General features: G+C 34.0%; 1 protein-coding gene across 1 annotated transcript in view; it reads right to left on the minus strand.

The window, feature by feature from the left end:
- Nucleotides 1-12097: 12097 nt before the first annotated feature.
- Myo81F (unconventional myosin 81F) overlaps nt 12098-15714 on the minus strand; it is a 40845-nt gene continuing 37228 nt past the window's right edge. The window contains exons 13-16 of the mRNA XM_018547155.1: nt 14246-15689; nt 13742-14013; nt 12708-13157; nt 12098-12337 (exon numbers count right to left, since the gene is read on the minus strand). Coding sequence (XP_018402657.1) covers nt 12098-12337; nt 12708-13157; nt 13742-14013; nt 14246-15689 — 2406 coding nt within the window. The remainder of the gene's footprint in view (nt 12338-12707; nt 13158-13741; nt 14014-14245; nt 15690-15714) is intronic.

Raw genomic sequence — 15714 nt, forward strand, 5'->3', positions numbered from 1 at the left:
CACGATACCAATGCGCCTTTTGAGCTTGTTCGAGAATGGGAATTCTTTACGTCTTCGAAGTAGGAAGGTGATGTGAGGAAAGGGAGCCCGAGACACATTTCATTGATTGTGCGTCTTGCTGTCGTTGCTAAAGCGATCGAGCGTTGACCAAATTTTAATGTTTCGAGCGCCAGGAGTATTAACTTCCGATGGAGACACTGTGTCGATACTTTTCTTCTCCGTGTACTTCCATATGTATATTTCCCGCTAGTTACACCGTATCGACAGTCGTAATCCGGTTACGGCCATTAATTGCATGTCTCCTTATATTGGCATTTTTTTTTTGTCCCCCTCTTCCTCCTCTCTCTGTGACTCATTTCTCTTCTTCGGCCCGTCGACACGATAGAGAACTATCTCAGTGTAAAAATACCTGACGATAGCTCATCTTATGTTCATATATATATATATATATATATATATATATATGTGTGTGTGTATGTATATGTATATACATGTATGTATGTATACACATATATGTATATATATATATATGTACATATTTGTATCGTGATCATATCGCTCGTGCCGCGTTACCTCGACGATCGCCGAACGGAACTACGAAAGAACACAACATTGCCGTCCTTAGCACATCGATTCGACAAAATCGACGTAAACGTCAAAATTCCTTTCGGATCTCAATACATCTTGTGATAAGCTCTCTTTCTCGAGAACACCCGAACCGAATTGTTGTCCGTTCGAGCGACGCAGTGATTTTTGAAAGCCAAGTGAGGTGGTATTCTAACTTCTCGTCTTCGACGGTCATCGAGGACCGTGAGAACGGGTGTGTTAGTTTATTTGCCTGCTTCCTTCTGTTAAGTTAATCGCTCGCGACGGCATCGCACTCTTCCATTAATTTTTTCTCGCGAGTGTAAGATATCGCGTGTTTTAGTTTAGAAAGTATTTTCAAAGTCGCGCGTGAGTTTTTATTCAGAGATTTTTATCGAAACTTATCGTTACTTGTACGATTAAATCGACAACCCTCCAATTCCATATTTATAACTTTCCTGTTATAATAGGTCAGATTACTTACCGATTTGTACTCCTTTTATAGAGACGGCTTCGTTTAATTAATGATTGCGTTATACCGCGTGCTAATGTCATTGCAACCGTTAATTAAATGTCAAATTCGTCGTTAAGGTTTTTACATTAAGACAGAATTTATCGTCTAGGTAATGCTTAATTTTTTTGTAGTTTTTTTTTTATAATTAATGCAGTTTGTACTTGCGAGGGAGAACTATTGTCGAGAAGCACGGTATTTGATTCAATATCGACGGAATTTTTTTCGACGATAGTGCTCCGCAACTCGATTCCCTGATCTGCGGGTATTCGCCGTGACATTTTTGTATTGACTAGTCATTCGTTTAATGCACAAAGAAAATGACTTGCTACTATGCAGGTTATCGCTATTTTTCTGCATCGTCTACCGGGCACCTGCGTCATATTCTATTTAGAACCAAAGTGACAAAGAGAACTTATACTGCGTTTGTAGTACAAACGAAATATAGCAAATGAAAGGTTGAGGGCAGGTGCAATGCGTAGATTTGATGCCATTGCAATGCAATGGATTTGATCTTAATGTCAGTTGGATGTAATATTGTTAAATGTCTATGTAAATGTATGATTACATAATATATATAAATCGTAATGCAAGAAAATGCTAAATGAGAAAGAATTAACATTGTTGCAATATAGAGATTAGGTGTGAGGCCCTGAAGGTACAAGTAGACCAAGTCTATAGTTTCGAGAAGATTTAACCCGTAGTATGCACGATGGTTTTTCGCACCTTTATTACAGACGATGGGTTTTTCGTCTTGGATTAATTTTCATTACCTTTACAAGCATATAAAAATGATTAAATAATTCTTACGTATACTTTAACATCTGTAGAAAGTATATTTGTAAAATTGTGTATTAAAATAAAAATGTATATAAATGTTATTATAACTAATTGCGAAATGAGAGAAATGTACTTTTTCATATAAAAATTAAAAAATTGTTATAAGAAAAAAATGTTATATAAGAAAAAGTATATTTCATATCTTAAAGTTGATATTTCAAACTACATATAAAGAAAATAAAAAGAGTACAAGTACCGACGGTCCAAAAAATTTAGTTATGCAATAACCTGAAAATGTGTGACATTTTTTAATATTAACGGATCTAAATGGAAGATGTATTACATTTACATTTTAAACAATGCATTTTATTACTACTATTAACTTGTTTATTACTATAACTTGGTCTGCTTGTATTTTAGTGCTTTAAGTGAATAGGATCTCGTGATTACCGACGATGGTACCTTTTTAAGATGTAAGGAAATATATATGTATGTATGATACAATTGTATTGTAGAATAATGTCCTTTTTGTTTCTTCAGACCTATATTAAAATTCCTGAGCTTGATTTCAATTCAACAATCTTGATGTTAATTGAGATACAGAAAATAAATTGAGATTTAATGTCGTTGAACCCGAATGAATCTTGGATTTTAATTCTGGGTCTGAAAAATAAGAAGAATGTGTGCAATGTGAAAATCTGTATATCGTCTTATGCCTGTGTGTGACACACGGTGTGGATATAATCTATCTAAAAAGAAAAAGAAAGTGTTTCGAGAGAATCTCAATAAATCGGCTTCGTTTTGATACACATTAAGCGATCACTCTTATCGTTGCCAGTGCAGTGCCGCGTACTTTGTAATAACAGAAGTTGTTAAAAAGACTCGCCGATTTGCACACAGGGACAAGAGCAATCGTTTACAAGTATGACTGGCAAACAGCGTTCGAAAGTTTCAAAACGCACGGACTGCAATTTTGTCTGTGACACAACGCGCCTCTTCGCGGCATTTATTTTATCCATTCTTTATATTTGTTATTTGATATAAAGAAAATTAAATTATGTTGCCATAATACGTATACACACACGTACACATATACACACACATTCACGCACACATACGTACACGACATTGTCGAATGTTTGTAAATTAAAAATGTAAAACACGATGTAAATGCCAATTTCCTATTTCTCATAATTCCTTATTTTTATTCTCTTTTTGTAACAAAAAGAACTCTTATTTTAGTATATATGGATGTGTATTTTATTAGATTTATTGTATTATTCTCGGAAATCATTATGTCATTATTTTTATATAATTATAATAATTTTATATATATATATATATATATATATATATAATTACAGTATTGAATCATATTATAATTTCTAAATTATATGCAGAATGACTCAATTCCTTGGAAATGATCTTTTTTGGCACTTACATAATTTTGCATTTTTGATTTATAATTAGAGAACTAGATTTACTGTAGTTAAAAAAAAAAAGATCTGATTTTGTGTCTATGTATTACATAGCTTAAGCACATGAATGTACCTTGCGATAATTGTCTTTCTTAATATATTCTACGATTTCCTCTGATAACAGACGGAATGGAAAGAAAGAACAAGAAGAGAAAAAGAGGAGAAATGGAGTGAGAGAAACAAAGGAAATAGCCGTCCATAATAATCGAAAATAAAGAAATGTGATCAGCTGAATCCGGGAGAGATATTGAAAAAAATTATCGTATGTAAAAATACAATGTTTGTGATGTTATAAGAACTGTAATCCACGCGTACCATTCTTTTTGTCAATATCTCGCTCAATTCAACCAGTTCACACTTCCACGTATCATCGCTAATTTTATCGTTAATTATATATAGCGAAATATAAGATATATGTGACGTTATTTGTCGTTATCATTAAACGGCTTTACATTATTAACAAAATTCTTGCGTAGGATACCGCGAATTGCTTCGTTTTAGGATTGTGTAACGCCCTCTCCTCTCCTCCGAATGTATCTCTGAGTATATGGATGTAAATCACATCGTGTGAATTGTTATTAAAGTCATTGTCTTTAGGAGATTTAATCGGCACTATTTGCGCCAATCCGTCAAAAACCCGGCAACGCGACACTTCGGGCGACCGTATATACATGAAGATTTATTTTTTTATACTTTATTGGATACTCAGATATAAAACCATCGTATACGTTTTATAAATTCTGAGATTTGCTAGCGATATCAATAATTGCAAGATTGAAAATGTTAAGGCTTCTAACTAGTTACCCCGACATACAGGGGCGTGTTCAGATTCCCACCTAAGTATTCTCTGGTTATCATGTCATTCTTGTTTAACGTTCATTAAAAAATAAGAATAGAAGATTACCTGGGTGGCACTCGGGTAGGAATTTGAATATAGCCCAGGATCATGATCATCGTAACGTCATATAACTAAAAAATTATACAGTTAAAGTTTCTTGCATGTCATTTATAAATAAAGAGATAAAACCCTGATAGAGACCCTGATGGTAAATAGTCGGTAAATAATAAAGCCACATGAATTGAAAATAAGCTACGAGTGTTCATTGAGTATACGCTGGTATACGCATTTCACGCTCTTTATGACTATTTCCTGACTCAGGAATGATGATGAGTCTGTCCATTTTTACAATATTTTAAAAATCTCATTTTGTTTTACCAAAATTTTCTTTTTATTTATAAATGGCATTAAGAAATTTTAGCGTGTCATTTTTCATTTATGACGTTACGATATGGTCGTGGCGACTAGTCAGAAAAGAAACTCAAGCTTTAATTATACATTTATAATGAATAATATAAAAATAAAACACATGTAACATTATTCTTTAACCATACATAATACACCTAAATTCAGAAATTAATCGTATTCTACAAAATTATTCGTTTAACGTTCAATAAATAATTTTGTAGAATACGATTAATTTCTAAATTTAGATGTGTTATGTCTGGTTAAAAAATAAATGTTTTATATTTATATGATTAATTTAAAATGTACAATTAAAGTTCGATTCTTGAGGTGCATTATTAATTGAATTTATGACGTTAGAGGCGAGAATGATATGCAATAAATTAATTGCTATGTACGGCTTTATTTTTTTCCTTTAAAACATAATAATTTCATAATCCTAAAAAAATGAAGCTATACGTAGCAATTTAATTTGACGTCACACAACTATCTGGCATCTCAAGAAAGCCGAGCCTTGAAAATCTTTTGGCAAATCTTTTGTGACGTCATTAATGAGATGTAAGTTATCATAATGGTTGTATAACTAAGGATCTAGTAAAGCATGATAATGAAGTACAACCCTACATCGCTGCAAGTCAAATAAAATAATCGAGAATTTCGCGCAATTACGCTTCGTTGGTATACTCCAAGCACATTATTTCGGATACTCGTGTGATCTATTTTATAATTTGTAAATAGTGTTAGTTTTGTACAGTGTTGTTATATTCGGTGGTGCATCGCTCGATAGTGCAGGGCCTCTAAATGACGCATCATGTTTACAGACAGACGCATAAAACTAGAGAGGGAACAAAAAATCAAAAAGGAGATTAGGAAGCGGGTAAATTAGCTATTTGCTTCTTCGCGCAGATTGTGGAATCATCGGAAGAGTTTCTGAGAATCCACGTTTGTCTGTATTCGTGTAAGAAGAGCGGTTCTCTTCCACAACTTCTCTTTGCAATTGTGATAGAGAAAAAGCGCGCGCGCGTGCAAAATCGGCCGTCCGTTCTCGGAGACCCGTTGTTAACTTTTAATTAATTAGTAAATTATTTTTTCCAGAGATAAAAGAAAGGAGATTTGCAACACGCGTGTGTATTATCCATGGACGTGAACGTGATATAATTTTATAATTCTTCTTTGATGGGGAAAAAGTTACTACTCACAATTTATAATTCTATTTATGCAAGTCTCTTTGCCAAAACAAGGTCCGTTCTGCACCTGCGCCGTTAAATAGATATTAACAAGCGTTATAAATGAATATTATTTATTTCTTGTATTTATATTTTATCAATTGTAGAAAATATTAACGTTAGTTTATGAATTTTAATTATCTGGTGCTCAAGGCCGATGCATTTCCTCCGAAGGTGAAACATTCCTATCGATGAAGTTTCACGTGATACGTAACAATTTGTTACAATCTCACGAGAAATTTTAGCAACATTCTTATATAGCATACTTTCACAAATACAGGTACAAATCGGAGAGAATATGCGGTCACTCATACATATACACACACACACACACACACACATCCAGCATGTACACACAAAAATATACAAAAGATAAATTACATATTCAATTTACGTAACGTTTCGGACTGGCGATCGAAGGATCAACAATCCACGTATCGTAAAATTATTTTTGTATGTTTTATTATTTTGTGGATCTCAGTGAAATGGCTATAAGAGTAATTTACGGCACAACTTTGTGGCCGAAAAGGCCATTTTTCGTTTCAAGAGGAAGAACAAAAAAAAAAGAAAGGGAGAAATCTGAGATACACGAGGACTGAGTCGTGTGTATTGATGCTTTTGATGTTTTCCGATGTAGAGAGAGATTTAATGAGATAAAATTAGAGAGACCCGGTGCACGAGATACCTGTTTTTTTTCCTGTGGCACACGTTTTTCCTGTTCCATTCATCGTCCCGTAGACGCAACTCTAAAATCTGTGTAATTACACCTGAAGAAAAAAAACGATAAATTGCTTGCTTTTAGCGTATGCCGTCCTTCTCTCTACGTAAAGAATCTCAGCAATTTAATTGCAAGTGCCAAAATAAAAAAAAAAAGAAAGAAAAGGGGGTTGCCGATAAACGTGAAACGAGTCGTCGCATGCGCGATACGCACGCATACACATATTTCTGTACAAATTTTATTAGAGACAGAGATGTGAGACGATTAAGTAAACCTAGCAGACGTGAGGGGTGATAATTATATATCAACATATCAATATAATTAACATAGTATGTAGTGTATGTCCGCGCGTATGTGTATGTATATATATATACACGTGTATGTATGTACATATATATATGTATATATAATATATATCAGGTATATATAAATATATTATATGTATATATATATAAATTAATTATATAACATACATATTCATGTATACACATTCATATTGTGTATATATATATATATATATATATCTGTGTATGTATGAATATATATACATATATACACACATATTTTTTCATACAAACACAGGCATACACTATGTATTTTATATAATTGAGGTACACATACGAATTACACCCACAGTCACGTTTCATGTTATAGAAAATCCATTCTATTCCAACATGATTGAATATATAAAACGAGTATACGCATATTCGATGAGAAATAGAGAGGAGGTATATAAAAATTGAAAGACAAATGGACAAGAGTGACAGGGGAAAATATCACAGTGATGTACGTATAATACGAACAGGAAGAGCATATGTCCAAAATGTTGAGATTTGCATACTACATTTTGTTATTTGTAATATTTCGGCTTTTAACATTTACAATTAGGAAATGTTACGAAATTTTAATGGTTGACAACATCCAAAGATAATTATTTGTCGTTAAAATCGATTATCATCATTGTTACTATTCCATTACACGTCGGCTAGTGTTATCGTTATTGTTATTTTTATTATCACAGTTTATTATTATAACGATTATTTAATGTAAAAGAAATAAAAAGAATGTACGCGGGTGCACAAAAATGATCGCACCTCTGTCTTAATTGCTGTCTCAATTTGGTGTCCTCGGTACCGTGGTCACAAAGCTGGTTACAAAGTAGGATTAGATGAAAACAAAGATGCGTATATATTCATATAATATATATGTTATGATAAAGAGAAATATATGATATATATACTGGCATCCGAGTTAAACTGTCGCTCGTGTCGCACAAATATAATTACACGGGCAATTGCCTGAAAGAATATATGTCTGATTGTTATATTTGTCTGATTGTTATTTGTCTGACTGTTGTGTAAAGTGTCTCAATTAATAAAGCAAAAGCAGAAATAATCGTTTGCTCGTTCAGTTCTCTGTACCGCTTGCGCGATATTCTTCATTAATTTCGTGTATTAATTTGCGAATAAATTAATTTGCATGAAAAAATAACTTGCATTTGAAGCAATTTCTATGATATACTAAACACCTTTCTAAACATATTCTTGCACTTAGGAAAGAAAGTGAAATCATAAAAAAATCGATCGTTTAATTTTTTTTTACTGTCATTTTTCTATCTTAAACAAGAATTACAGCCAGTTCCAATTATTTGATTCACAGGATATAGTTCTTGTTTAATATATATATATAATATATACACAAGTTTAATATACAAACAAGTTAAATATATTATTATATATACAGGATGTCTCAGACTTTACATAACACCTGTTAATAGCAGATTTCTAAAACCATTTCGAGATAAAAATCCTAATACTAAAATGCCACAGTAGTTTTTAAATGAGTACGATTTAATTAGCTAACTTTAAATCTTTTTCGTGTACAGAATCTGCTATTAACAGGTGCAAAGTCTGAAACATCCTGTATGTATATAAAATACGTATAAATATTATATAAAATAATAGAAAATATATTTTTTCTATATTATGTACGTATTTATTTATTTGGTTATTTATTTGATGTAAAAGAGAATAATAATAGAATATATATATATATTTATTTATTTATTTATTGATATATATAATACGTATGTATATTTTTTATATAATACGTAGGCGCGAATATCTCTTGCACTTACAGCAATGACGTTACGCGTTGGTTCTCCACTCACTGCGGCCATTTCGAAACGTTCATGTGCGCAACGTTCGCGATATCTCATACCTGTCTATATATAATTATATATTTATATACACACAGCGTCATTGTTTCCATATACATATACATACATGTATGTACATGTATATGTATACATATATATCAATATAACATTGTCAACCAATAACTTATATTTCGCTTCAAGCTACATATGTGGCAGGCGCCATCATTTAAATAACATGCATACACGCGTGCATCGTTCTTATAATAATTAATCACTTTCTCTCTTTCCCTCTTTTCACTCATACACACACACACACACACAAACATAACGAGAAACATTCAAAATATATCTAAAGGATGCCTGAAATATTAAAGTGTTCTTCGAGATTTAACTTCTCAGACATTCAGATAAGAAGTCCACAGAGAGATGTCCAAGAGATGCCTGAAAAATTTCAAACCTCTTCTTTTAGAATTTAAATTTTCAGACGTTTCTTAGGAGCCCATTAAGACTTTTATGCTGTTTGTATAGCCAAAAAGTAGAGCAATAAATTGTTTACAGACGTCCTTTAGATATCTTTTAAATCTCGCGAGCACTTCACGCACACGCAAGCGTCATATATACCGTATAATAACATGAAACATAGTCTCACTCGGTTTAAACGGCTCTCGAAGACTAAAGACTTCCAAGTGGATCACAGTCTGTCTCTGCACACGTCGAGGTTTCGCCAAACTTTTCAAGTGGAAACGATAACGTAACAAAACAACCATCTCCATCGCGCTTTTGTCGCGATAAAACAGCGCTTTTCTACGACGTTCCTGAGAATATTCGAAAGTATTTGCATATTTTTTTTTATAAAACCCAACAGTTTTTCAAATTCTTTGAACACGAGTTCGTATATATTTCAAAATTATTTCTATTAAAATCATAACTTAAATATACAATAAATTATCACTTTTAACCAATGCAAATATTAAACTAAAAATGCATTTCATTATTTCCTTTTTATTGTTTCTTATTTTTGAAACATATAAATAAATGTATATATATTAAATTGTATTAAATGTATATACGTAAGTACATATCTTTAAAAAACGTAAAATTAATAAGATTGCCATTCCCCCATATTAATAAGGGGGACGCGATTGCATTCTGACAAGAGACTACTGAACACTGGAGATACTTGCGGAATTTATCAGTTTACGGTGGAACGTGTCTCATATATTTACACACGAGCGAATTTCGTCTTTCGGATTAAAAAAACTAATTGAAGTATATCGACTGGACGCAATTTCATTTTTTTTTCCTTGACAAATGCAAACGCGTCAATCACGCGGATACACAGTGGATACGTTCTCACTTATTCTTGTTTTTATTTCTAATTTAACGATTAACTTTATATGAAGAAAAGTGACGGTATATCGAGAGGATTATATAGAGAATAAAGGATCAGTCGATTCATTTACGTTTGTCGTACATCAATTCGTCATTCGAGATCTGTATGTTAAAGCTGTGTGCAAAAAAATATATTATTCTGTGAATTAAATATTCATAAAATTGGGGGGTTACAATAATCTCTTAAAACAACTAATTCTAAAATCAAAATAACTGCGTTATTCAGCAAAAACTGATCAGTAAACGCTCAGTGATTATTTCATATAATTACTTTTTGTCTTTAATTCTAAAAATTTCTTTGTTAGATCTAAGTTTAGGGGGGAGGGGGGAATCAAACATATTAAAAAATCACTGAGCGTTTATTATCGATCAGTTTATCTGCATACAGTTTCATTACACGGTTTTTATGTGACATTTTTTTATTTTTCCTAAAAAATCAATACTTGGAATCAGCGTTTTTAAAAAAAATCAGTATATATAATATTTGATATTACATTAAAAAAAAGTCTCGATCATGGAACTTGAGGCTGTTTAAAGACATATCATAATCGTCTGTTATAATTTTTACACATCGTTAAATATATTATTACTAATAAATCAGTTATTAAAAAATAATCCTCTGGCGATTATACCTTACGACTTCGAGTTTCAGGACATATAGTGATGGTTGAAAAAATTTTTTGACATCATTATTCAGTTTCTTAAATGCAAATGTTTTAACAAAACATTTCTTCTCGTACCTGAATTGTCTTCATTAAATAATTGGCATAGATTTCTTTATTGTGAATCTAGAATATTAATAATTTCAAAAAATGGTCAATGTATCGTCGTGTTCCAAATCGGACTATATGTGTATATAGGAATTAATATAAATATCAACAGGTAAAAATGCTTACAATCAATCAAACGTTAACTCACGCTCGGAAGATTGCATTTTTTTGGTCGCTTCATAGATAATTGCGTAGTTTCTTAATCACTCTCTTCAGTTGATATTAACTGATATGCCGGAGGGATAAAACTGTCGATCGGAATTATAACGATGTATATACGGAATAATTGCTTGAACGTTAAATATCGCCGTATATATTTCCGTACTCTCACTCTCGCACGTTTATATTTCCGTACTGCAAAAATCCTTTATCAAAAAACATGGCGGCGGTCGCTCATAAAAAAGGCAACAATGATAACGGTCGCAATAGAAATGGAAAAGTCCTCGACAACTTTCCCTGCGGTTAATAACTCTTTTCTAATGGCAGTTATTTATCACTCATCTCCCTAAATAGACTAAATTCGCGGAGACTAAGTCTAGTCTTTGACGTTTTTCTCTCGAGATCTAAGCTAATCCAATAAATAGTGGAAGAAATAAGTATCTCTAAGCTCTAGTGCCGTCTTTACACGACGATTTATCGTCGCCTTGATAGGCCCGGCCAAAAAAAAAACAATAAATTTAAGACTTCGTCTCATATATTCGTATTCCTATCTATATCGCATTTATTGCTGAATGCGGCTTTTCCGAAGAAACGAAAGTCCGAATGACATTTAAAAACGGAAGATTAGATTGCCTTCCGCATGTCTTTGTGGGACGCCTCTTATTAAACACTACGTTGTTCAGATCTAATATACGAGGATTATGGTTAAAGCTCAGATAGCCGCAATTAGCAGTAAACGTGTAACGCGTTTAAATATAAATTGTCTTATCGCCACAACCTGATACTAAACGTAGTCCTACGTTTTAATCTCGGAGTAAATTACTAAGATAGCTACATAGAGGGAACGCCTCATCGTGATGGATATGGATGAAGCGCGATTTGAAAATTAAAATTTACTTGTGTATCTGCATATTTCTTATAAAATAGACACTGGCCGCTACATGGCATAGTGCGCGTAATCTTGAATTTATGGCACTTGGTAATGGAACGTGCGGTAGCCAATAATAAAAACTCGATAAGTAGCAGATTGAAAGAAAACTTCGTCTTTAAGTCTAACGAAGAGATTACCTAGCCATTCTAACTAGCTTGCGATTGTATTACCGGAGCACCTCTATGTAACATCGAAGCGGGCCGAGATTTTCGTCCGCCTGCCGCAGACGTTGGTAGACTCGTAGGCGGTTGCTGATGTTGTTGCTGCTGCTGCTGTTGCTGTTGGGCGGCTAATTGTTGAGCCATTGTCGAGTCCCGCCTTGGAATTTCTGGCGGTGACTGAAGCACTTCCATATACTCACGGATTAGATTCGCTATTTGATGAGCCTGAAGAATAAACAATCGATGTGAAATAAGTATTGAATTAAATAGATTACACGCGCGCGTGCGCGCACACGCACATTAAGAATAGAAAAAATTTTTATCAAAAATTTTACCTCTTTAATATTGTTTTTTTAATTTAAAAGTATCAAAATATTACATTCTTAGTAACTTGAATGTCATTTAAGAAATTTGTTTATTTAAATGTCGATACTTTGTGCTTACAGTAAATTCTGTTTTATTTTATCTAATATTTTTATTTTGCTTGAAGACGTGCACAAAAATGTCTAAAAAATTGGAGAATTTTCAATAAACTTTTTCCAAAGATTAGATAGATATTCTTAATGACGACACTTCATTGCTTGGATCATATTACCTGCGATGTAGTGAGGATGACCTTGCTCTGCTTCTTATCCGTACCAGTAATAATCATCAAACAATTAACGGCAGGCGTATAACTTAAAATACTGCTATATTCGTAAGTACATAATGCGTTTCTGGAACGGTGTTCTAAAAGATGAAGACCCTGCTGGTCGACAGCCAGCCAGAGAACGCGAGGCCAATTCGAAGTAAACGATTGCATCACGTCAAAGATTGTCGCGCGATGCAGCGGCCACGACTGGATCAGATTTAGGAAAGCCTTTTTCGCCTCCGGTGGTGTCATTCCACGCAGGGACTGATGGTGTTGGCGTACACCATCCACACATAGGCACGGTACCAGTCTCGATGATAGGCAGTGACTCGATATTGTTCGATAATCCGGTTCCGATATGGTCTCCTGACAATCGCCCAATTCCAACTGCGTTTGTAATGCCGACAACATCATCTGAAAGTGATATTAGTCTCGTGAAATTTTCTTTGAGCAACTAATAATAACAAAAAAGAAATACAAATAATCATGCAATAAAGAATACTTAACAATTATATATGTGTGTGTGTGTGTATACCAAATTAAATTTGTGAGATAATACAAAATAAAAAAGAAATTAAACAAATATGCAAAAGAAAAGTGTAAGAGATCTTATAATACCTTATAATTTACTGATTTTTGATAATTTTATCTGGATATATTTTATATTTCGAATGTAAAATAATTAACGAATTTTAAATTATATGTGAAAAAATCAAATAATTCCTTATTTAAAACAAATATTTAAAATCAAATTATTAAATAAATCTTTTTTTTCTCATAACTCTATTAAAAAAATATTTCGAATTGATAGTATATCTCATAAAACATGGGTTACATAAAAGACTTGCATACTTCATAATTCTTTCCTATTTTTTTTACAACACACGCTTTTAAAAAATGTAATATTTTTGGTATACAGTTTTTAAAGATCTTGATTACTTTTCTTCACTCTAAAATATGAAAGTTAAGTGCAGAGAAGTTGCTGCAACGTTACTTACAGCTTCTTTTTCAGTGATAGGAAATCGATCAGCTCGCAAATCGTGCAGCACTTGATGATACAATAACTCCTTTTCGACGGGATCATCTAAGTTCATGTATTGATCCAAAAACAAATGTTTTTTGAACAGGAAAAAGTGATGCGCATGCTTGCGTTGATGTTGACCCTGCTGCGACGTCCTATACCGTTCCCACTTAGACATAACATCAGCTATCTTCTCCTCGGGAATCAGCGATCGTTCGGTCGGTCCTAACACCTCATAAATCGCATATCCTGATAAAAAATAAAAAAATAATAATAAAAATCAATCCAGCAAAATCAAACTTTAAGACAAATTGAAATGAATTATATAAATATAGACTTGTAATATTCCCAAATTTTATAATTAAAGATATGTCAGAATTTAATTAGAGTACACGATACTATAACAGCCAGAAATTAAAGAAAAAAGGGAATTAGGATAGTGATACAAAATAATATAGAAAAATAAAAATATCAAACATACCCATAGCAGTCTCCTCAAGTCCTATCTTCGTTTTTATAATCTCCATGACATCCCTAGCAGTCGCGGATGGATGAAATTCGACTGCGTGGTATTGACCGTCCATGAAATGGAATCTGGCATAGATCGGCCGACGATTGATAGTACACATAATCTCCTCACGACTCGGTGGCCATTGTCGCCTGCGAGTGCCCTGAGTCTTGTAAAGGCACTTTTCTGCAAACCTCGCGTATTTACCCTCCTCGGTAACGTAATCGCTGGAGCATCGTTTCAGGTGCGCTATCAAGTACTTGCGTATGGTCTTTTGAGGCGGCAGGATCACGGAACATGCGAGCGAGAGCAATGCCCAATGTCGCAGATTGACACGATTATTGGGATCTGGGTGATCAGTGGTTTGCTTGATTAATTGGAGATACAATTCACCCAGTAGATTTTCTTTTCGTATGCAACGTTCCATCACGGTTTGTATAAGATTCACGTGCTCATCCTCAACTCTACGTACTGTGTCCCCGTTTTGACCAAGTCCTGCGTACGTCAAAATCAGTTGGAAGATATTCAGAGACACTTGTTCATCAGGATCAGGCAGTTTCGACAGACTTTGTGGTATCTGTTGCCTACTGAACGCCCAGTAAGCATACGGGAAACCCTTGTAAGTCTCGCCGTGATCGGCACTTCCATGTTCCTGCCTAAGCTTTTCTATCCGATGCTTTGATAATCTTCTAAGTGTATTCCGAAGAAAACCACCACCGGAATCTTGCGGTTTTCTGAGAATTTCCGAGTCGACTAGAGTTCGCCGACAGTTGATCAGATTGTGATAGAGCCGGATGCGATCTTCGTTAGTGATACACTTGAGTTTCTTCGTGGGTACCTCATTTTCTGTAATCCAACCCGCTAGCGCCGAACAATAACTTACGATCAAACTGCCAATCTCGTTCTTTTGTGGCGTCTCGAAAACGAAACACTTGTGCGAACTATCAGGATTGTGTCGCAGTAGCGAGAGCGTAATGAACGAGTCACTCGGGTCCAGCATGATGCTTTCGACGTCCTGATAACGATACTCGGACAAAACGAATTTGTCATCCGGCTTGATTAGCATGAGACCATCACAGTTAATACCGAGAATCAACTGATTGCCATAGGACCAGTATCCGCGGTAAGTTACATTGAACATCGTTGTGCCATAAAGCGGATATTGCATCACGCAGGACAGATACAGGACTTTGGCAGCGAGCTCTTTGCGTCCGGCGCCATATTGCCGGTGTGCTTGCGCTATAATTGGTACCCAAACGTCGTCGCCACGAGCCCGACTGATTCTGTAGGGTAGAAAACTATCCACTTCGCTGTAATAATCTAGTCTATCATTATCCTTAGGATCACCGAGGGACACCTGCGCTTGTAATCCTGCCAATTGCAATGCCACTTTCTCGGATACAGGAAAATCATCACACTAAAAATAAAAAGAAAAAAACTTA

The sequence above is a fragment of the Cyphomyrmex costatus genome, unplaced genomic scaffold (genome assembly GCF_001594065.2).
Source record: "Cyphomyrmex costatus isolate MS0001 unplaced genomic scaffold, Ccosl1.0 scaffold61, whole genome shotgun sequence".
Lineage (NCBI taxonomy): Eukaryota > Metazoa > Arthropoda > Insecta > Hymenoptera > Formicidae > Cyphomyrmex > Cyphomyrmex costatus.